The sequence below is a fragment of the Pleuronectes platessa genome, chromosome 17 (genome assembly GCF_947347685.1).
Source record: "Pleuronectes platessa chromosome 17, fPlePla1.1, whole genome shotgun sequence".
Classification (NCBI taxonomy): domain Eukaryota; kingdom Metazoa; phylum Chordata; class Actinopteri; order Pleuronectiformes; family Pleuronectidae; genus Pleuronectes; species Pleuronectes platessa.
In genome coordinates this window covers 18,718,981-18,726,548 of record NC_070642.1, presented here as the reverse complement: position 1 = coordinate 18,726,548, position 7,568 = coordinate 18,718,981, and the positions used below count along the sequence as shown (strand labels likewise).

General features: G+C 44.9%; 1 protein-coding gene across 1 annotated transcript; it reads left to right on the top strand.

The window, feature by feature from the left end:
- The first annotated feature begins 255 nt into the window (after positions 1–255).
- prep (prolyl endopeptidase) lies at positions 256–6,165 on the top strand. Its single transcript, XM_053445127.1, has 14 exons — positions 256–434; positions 796–870; positions 1,222–1,355; positions 1,478–1,608; positions 1,780–1,989; positions 2,157–2,278; positions 2,367–2,472; positions 2,728–2,919; positions 3,021–3,218; positions 3,410–3,513; positions 4,042–4,273; positions 4,619–4,750; positions 4,850–5,006; positions 5,293–6,165. The coding sequence occupies exons 1-14, from the start codon at positions 297–299 to the stop codon at positions 5,585–5,587; spliced, it is 2,226 nt and encodes a 741-aa protein (XP_053301102.1). The 5' UTR covers positions 256–296; the 3' UTR covers positions 5,588–6,165.
- The last annotated feature ends 1,403 nt before the right edge of the window (positions 6,166–7,568 follow it).

The following is a 7,568-nucleotide window of genomic DNA, read 5'->3' as shown; positions in this document are numbered from 1 at the left end:
ATAGAAAAATGTATATTGCTCCGTTGAATTAAAACCAAATTTGTCTTAATTTGCTTTATAACAGTTTCGCATGTTTAAAAAGTGGGATGATTCATTTTGTGTCATATAATTTAAACCTAGAACACGATGATTAAACTAAATCTGTGTTCATTTCATTTTGATGAACTCTTCAATTCTGCTTGACCGCAGCAGAGGGCGCTGTGACCACTTCTCCCAGCGTCGCTCTCCTTGTCTTCCCTCGTTGTCTGTGCGTGCGGACGTCACTTCCTCCTGTTCGGCTGCGGTGCCCCGAGTTGATGTTTTGTTGGATCAACAGAGTCCTTGTCAAATCTCTCTCTCGCTCCCTGAGGCCGCGTTTCTTGTCCCGCACTCCCCGCATACTGGTTCCCAGCATGTCCTTCCAGTACCCGCAGGCGTACCGCGACCAGGCAGTCGTAAGTACACCCTGCTAGCCGGCTAGCCTAGCGTGCTAACCAGCCGGGGATGCTTAATCATCACGCTCATTCATTCGCTGGAGCGAGCCGTCTGCTTTGTTAGCATGCTAGTTAGCTTAGCCGGCTCCTTCATCACTGCCCTGACTGTGTTGACAAATGAATGTGACGCCTTTTTAGGCTAGTTTTTTATTTTAAGTGCTTTTCCAACATGAAGCACATTAGCTAGCATGGTCACTGCTACGTTAGTTAACTGGGCTAACAGCTAGCCTGGACGTGCCAGCTCGGTAGCACCAGGTTGTCTGGGCTGTTTGGATGCCACACCCAGCTGGTGCATGCTTCTAACATCTGTCATCTGCCTCAGGTGGATGACTACCATGGCAGCAAGATGCCAGATCCATACAGCTGGCTGGAGGACCCGGACAGCGAGAAGACGCAGGTAGATCAGCTGAGAAATCACACGCATCGTAATGACATGAAGCCAGATTGGCACATATCGTCCTCAAATGACTGATGTGTAATTATAGCCTTGTTTTGTTAGTGTTGTGCTGCCCATGCCATGTGTTGTCATGTCGTGTTTTCCGGATAAGGCTGTCATTCATAGTGCATGAGGCTCAGTAAGTTTTATTTTTTGTTCATCAGCCTGTTTCAGAGAAGCTGGTTTACTAAAAGATCTGGAGAACTAAACCAGGTCCTTTTTAAAGACCCTGGTGGTTCCCCTGAAAATGTGCTCCTATATCAGTAGAGGTGATGTGTAAAACATCCACATACTGGTTTCTTCTTCCTCCAGGCCTTTGTCGGTTCTCAGAACCAGCTGACGTTGCCGTTCCTGGAGCAGTGCGAGGTCCGGGACCTGTTCAAGGAGCGCATGACGGAGCTGTACGACTACCCCAAGTACAGCTGCCCCTTCAAGAGGGGGAGCAGGTGAGCTGATGGAAGAACTGAAGGTTTACCTAGGGTTGCTTTGATTAACACAATAAGCCTCTATATTGTATAATAGTAAAGCCTCCTTTTTCACCTGGATGGATTTCTCCTCGTCTGCTCAGGTACTTTCACTTCTACAACACCGGCCTCCAGAACCAGAGTGTGATGTACTTGCAGGAGAGCCTGGAAGCTGAGCCCACAGTCTTCCTGGATCCAAACACATTTTCTGATGATGGGACAGTTGCCCTGCGAGGTAAGAGAGGAAAATGAACTCTTGTGTGATGATGTTGTGTGATCTGGTATAAGAATAGATTCTGTGATGTCAAAAAATACTTTGCTATTTATACTAGCCACACTGACGGCCAAATAAATCATTTAACGTTGCTGTTATCTGATATTCCGTTTTTGTCTCTCCTCCTTTGAGGCTATGCATTCTCTGAGGATGGGGAGTACTTGGCGTACGGCACCAGTGCCAGTGGGTCCGACTGGGTGGAGATCCAGTTCCTAGGGGTTGAAGGTGCCAAGCCTCTGGAGGACCGCCTGGAGCGAGTCAAGTTCAGCTGCATGTCCTGGACCCATGATGGGAAGGGGCTCTTCTACAACTCCTACCCCGAACAAAAGGGCAAGAGTGATGGTGAGATCAACATGTAACTTTCCCTCTGCTCCACACAGCTGTGTTTTATCACTGATCTTTCTGCAGTACACATCAGTACACTTTGCTTCTCCTCTCTACTCTCATCATGTGTTTTTCTGTCACCACTGTGGGGCAGTGATGAATCTAAACCCTGTTGTCTCTGTTAGGCACTGAAACCTCCACCAACCTGCACCAGAAGCTGTACTTCCACGTGCTGGGGACCCCGCAGTCCGAAGACGTGCTGTGTGCCGAGTTCCCCGACAACCCCAAGTGGATGAGTGGAGCTGAGGTACGACCAGAAGGTTATCTTGCTTCTGAGAAAACAAAAGACCAAAGAGGTTGTGTTGCTTATTGATTTACGACACTGTGCACTGCAGGTATCAGATGACGGGAGATATTTGCTGCTGTCAATCAGGGAAGGTTGTGATCCAGTCAACAGACTGTGGTACTGTGATCTTAAGTCTACTCCTCAGGGTATTACAGGTATGTTATGCATGGTGGTTTATTAAGCATTTCAACATTTACATTTATAAACTGTGACAACAAAACTACAATTGTAGCTTTGGTTTGTGTTTATTGTGACTTTTCAGCTTCTTCTTATTTATATATAATATTTCCCCCTGGCATTTTCAGCCTTGATTTGACAGCCATGTAGGATCTGAACCAGGGTTGCTTGGTAATGCAACCCTGGTAATGATTCGCCTTCTTCATAAGATTAAAACACTCCTTATGTTCCAGGACTTTTGCCGTGGGTGAAGCTGATCGACAACTTTGACGCAGAGTACGAGTATGTGACCAACGAGGGCACGTTGTTCACGTTCAAGACGAACCTGGAAGCCCCACGTTATCGCCTCATCAACATCGACTTTGCCTCGCCTGCCCAGAGCAGCTGGAAGGAGCTCATCCCTCAGCACGACAAGGACGTCATCGGTCAGTTGCTGCCATACTCACATCAACTGTATTACTAAAACATCATCTGAGATTCTTACCTTCTTACTCACCGTCTTTCCTTTGCCACGTGTCGTCCACAGTGTTCGCCACCTGCACGTACTCGAGCTTCCTGTTTGTGTGTTTCCTCCACGACGTGAAGAACGTGTTGAAAATGTACCAGCTGAGCTCGGGGGAGGAGCTAAGGACCTTCCCCCTGGACGTGGGCTCTGTGGTGGGCTTCACCGGACGGAAGAGAGACTCTGAGATCTTCTACTACTTCACGTCTTTCCTCTCTCCAGGTAACGCTATCCGCACGTCTCAGAGACAGAGTGTGATGATAAAGCCGCTGAAATGAAAAGTGGATTGTACCGACTGAGTGGGACTTATTTGATCTTGCAGCTGTGATCCCGTGGTTTGATTTCTGGGTTACGTGTTTCTCACATATTGTCTTGAACAAATTAAATGATTCTTTTCCCTTTTTTCCATCCAGCCATCATTTACCACTGCGACCTGACCAAGGAGCCGCTGCAGCCCCACGTCTTCAGAGAGGTCACCGTCAAAGGCTTCAACACCTCCGACTACCAGACCACCCAGGTGACTTGACAATTGTCTTATTTCATCATTTTGTTTCTGGCAGGCAATTCTTTTTTCTTTTTGTGTTCCTAATAACTGAAGTGATCCCTGAGACATCAACCCAATTTTTCTGAAGCAACAACTCGATGTATTAATTGTGTTGTCAGGAGAGGAAAAAGCGCAGCTGACACGTGTGCTGGACCAGAACAAATCCCTCTCAGTCTGTTGATGCATGACAGGAGGTGTTTTCAAACTGCCTAATGTCATATCGCTCAACTTCCAAACAGATCTTTTAATATGTTTTATCTTTCAAATGAAAGCAGTTGAGCTTATAATACAGTTTCTCAGAATCCGATTCATTGTTTGATCCCTACTGAGGACAGTGAATAACATTGTTAATGTGAATAAAGGGAGGCCCTGAGGACAGGCTGTTATTGTGCCTCCTTTCTACTCCTCTCTTCTGACTCAAGGACAGAAGAAGATTCACGATAAAGCTTTGTTGTCCTTGAACGGTTCCTGACAGCCTGTCCTTGTCCTTGTCTTTTCCAGATCTTCTATCCCTCCAAGGACGGAACTCAAATCCCCATGTTCATCGTTCACAAGAAGGGCATCAAGCTGGACGGCTCCCACCCAGGCTTCCTGTACGGCTATGGGGGCTTCAACATTTCCATCACACCGAGCTTCAGCGTCTCCCGTCTCATCTTCGTCAGACATCTCGGGGGAGTGCTCGCCGTCGCCAACATCAGAGGAGGAGGAGAATATGGGGAGACTTGGCACAAAGGTGAGGCTGAACATGTGACACGCTGATATCACGTGACCATTCATGTCCAGGTTTGTGCGCTGGAGTTAACAGGAAGTAGATTGTCTTCTCTGCAGCCGGTTCTGGAAAATAGAGAAACAACAATGAACAGTACGACAATAGATTTATCTTCCTGGGCCACAGACGACGGGGAAGTGTTAACGTTTTGCCGCCACTTCTCCGCTGGTAGTTGAGGGTGATAATGCTCCCATTGTTTTATTCAAAATAAAACAGGTCCAGCAGCTTTATTTGTCAAGTCAGGCTCATTCATCCTTTCAGCACAAACATCTCATTTACATACTTCCACTCTGTGCTTTTCTCTTGTAGCTGGCATGTTGGCCAACAAGCAGAACTGCTTCACAGATTTCCAGTGTGCAGCGGAGTATCTCGTGAAGGAGGGATACACCTCCTCGTCCAAACTCACTATAAACGGAGGCTCCAATGGGGGTCTGCTCGTGGGTATGTATGCTGCCGCCGGCTGAAGATCCACATTAACACGAGTTGGAGCTGCACAGGGATCAGTCGATGACGTGTCTGACTGCTTCCTCTCTCTCTCAGCCGCTTGCGTGAACCAGCGGCCGGAGCTGTTCGGCTGCGCTGTGGCTCAGGTCGGCGTCATGGACATGCTGAAGTTCCACAAGTTCACCATCGGCCACGCCTGGACCACGGACTTCGGCTGCTCAGAAGACAAAACGCAGTTTGATTGCCTCATGCAGTAAGTGCTCCCAGAACGAGTTGAAGTCAAATCCTGGAATAAGTATTACATCTTTGAATGTCTCATTTAAATTTTTAGCAGGCCAGTCCTCTTATGAAACCACATGTAAATTCACTAGATCCAGATTGTTGTTATTATGAATTATTCCTTTGAGAAAGTGGAGAATAGGCCGATAGATGCTGATCTGAAAAGTCTTCTTTTACAGAATAAACACAACATCTATATTATTTGTTAAAGAGTAGCCTGTGTTTATCCTCTCTAACTTTCCACTCCTTCTGTGCCGCAGATACTCCCCGCTCCATAACATCCGCATCCCAGAAGGCAATGGGGTCCAGTACCCCGCGGTGCTCCTGCTCACCGGTGACCACGATGACCGCGTGGTGCCCCTCCACTCTCTGAAATACATCGCCACCCTGCAGCACATCGTCGGCCGCAGCTCCAAGCAGACGAACCCCCTCTTCATCCTCGTGGACACAAAGTCGGGCCACGGCGCCGGCAAACCCACCAGCAAGGTCATCCAGGAGGTGGCGGACACCTACGCCTTCATCGCCCGCTGTCTCAACATCTCCTGGGTCAAATAATTTTTCTTTGGTTACTCAAAATCATCTTTTGGAATACTGTTCACTTTCTTTACAACTTTACAGCAGCACTTGCTTATGTTTACCCAGCCATCACTATTCACCATGTCGGTAGTCCTGGCCATATTTGTAGTCCTTTTAAAATCAAGCGACTACATTCCCAGTGGTGGGTGTTTAAACGGAGGCTCACCTTCACAGTTACAGCAATCAGCCAATCAGTCGTTACAGTCCTGAGGTTTAAGTGGCAAACGTTTATTTGAATTTGATCATTTCCGCTCCAACATGATGCGTGTTATTTATTTTTGGAAAGGATGGTGGATGTTGACTGGTATTGGGTTGTAGGATTCTGACGGGACAGTGTTGTGCAAATGAGAAAACTGTCGTGGCTGACAGTATTTGTGTGCGAGTGTGTGTGTGTGTGTGTGTGTGAGATGACGTGAGTGTGTGTTCAAATGTCAGTCCCTACATTTCTTTCAGACTGATGTTGATTTCTACCTCTTGACATGTGCTGATTGTTTACCTTCGAAAGGGAACAGGACACAATGCCACAACTACAATAAATCAACTTTTTAAACAGTGAATTTGTTCCTGTCCGTTTATTCTTTTTAGAAAAACAACACTGAGACTGTAGTTGTTGTTTTTTGTCTTTTGGTCATGGTCATCAATGTTTATCTACAGATAATCTACTACTTTTTTGTTTTGTTAAGTAGCAAATTGAGCAATAAGAGTTTTATCTTTTTTTAATCTGCCACGAATTGTGTTTTTAGAAAAGGAAGCGACAGCAGGAGCATGTGAAGCTGCTGGTGTTTTTGTGAGCGTGTAGGTGTCCAGTCGTCCACCAGGGGGCAGTCGCTGTGACACAGCAGCAGGAGCAGAAAGTGAGGGTGGTCTGACAATGGGCCCCATGTGGGTAACTCAACATACATGTTTTGTATTGAAGAACCTCACTGATGCTCCACTCTCCTGTTTATAGAGGAAATACTTCAGGGACCTCAGAGAAATTACTTTCAGAAAATATTTCCTCTATTTCACCACTTCTGTGAGAAATTATATTTATGGTGTAAATTTACAAAGAAATACATGAAAAGTGCTTTAGTTTTTTTTATCAGTTAGAAATAATCGACTTCCTGTTTTATTTCCCTGCATGAATGAGTATTTGAAAAAGTAAAACATTTCTGCAAGGAAAGAATCTGAAATTTAACAAATTAATAAGTAGAGAAGAGCAGGTTTTACTGAAGTGTCTTCAAATGACAGATCTTCATTCTCCTTTATGTCCTTTGAATTAAACATCTAGTTCAAATCCAACATTTCAACCAGTTGGAGGCATTTGAGAAAATACAGATCGGCCTCACAGGACAGGCTTTAAACGTTTAGTTGGATAAATTCATCTGAGCTCAATGACCCGAAATGATTTGATTTGGTTTTAGAGGCTTTTTTATGATTTAACTAAAGAAAAGCTCACAGCAAAATAACTTTATAATTATTGTTCTTGTTAAAGCTTCACTTCCTTAGTTTGAATTTGAACTTTGAGATGATATAAAACAAACTTTCCATTTCTTCAAATAATAAATAAAACATTGTAAAACAAGATACAAACGGTAATGAATTTAACATTTAAACGAGGAAACTAGACCTCTCTCATTACAGTCCAACACAAAATGAACTTGTAAAAAGTTCTTTCAAAACCAACTTGGTAAAAGAACACAGAGCAGGAGATGAAGTTGTCAGAACTTTTTATGTTTCTCACAGAGAACCAAAGAAAACAAACTATTCTGACATCTGAAGCCAGAAACACACACACACATAAAACACATTACAAATTATATCAATTAAATCCCTTACACAGTTTAATTTTGACCAGAAAAAGGCAAATTTACTCATCTGGTAGAAACATAAATAATTGATCAAATATAGGCCTCACTTCAAGCGTGCATGAGAGTCTAGTGAACCACCAGGCGGCGCTGTGCAGCCCTGTGACACTGCA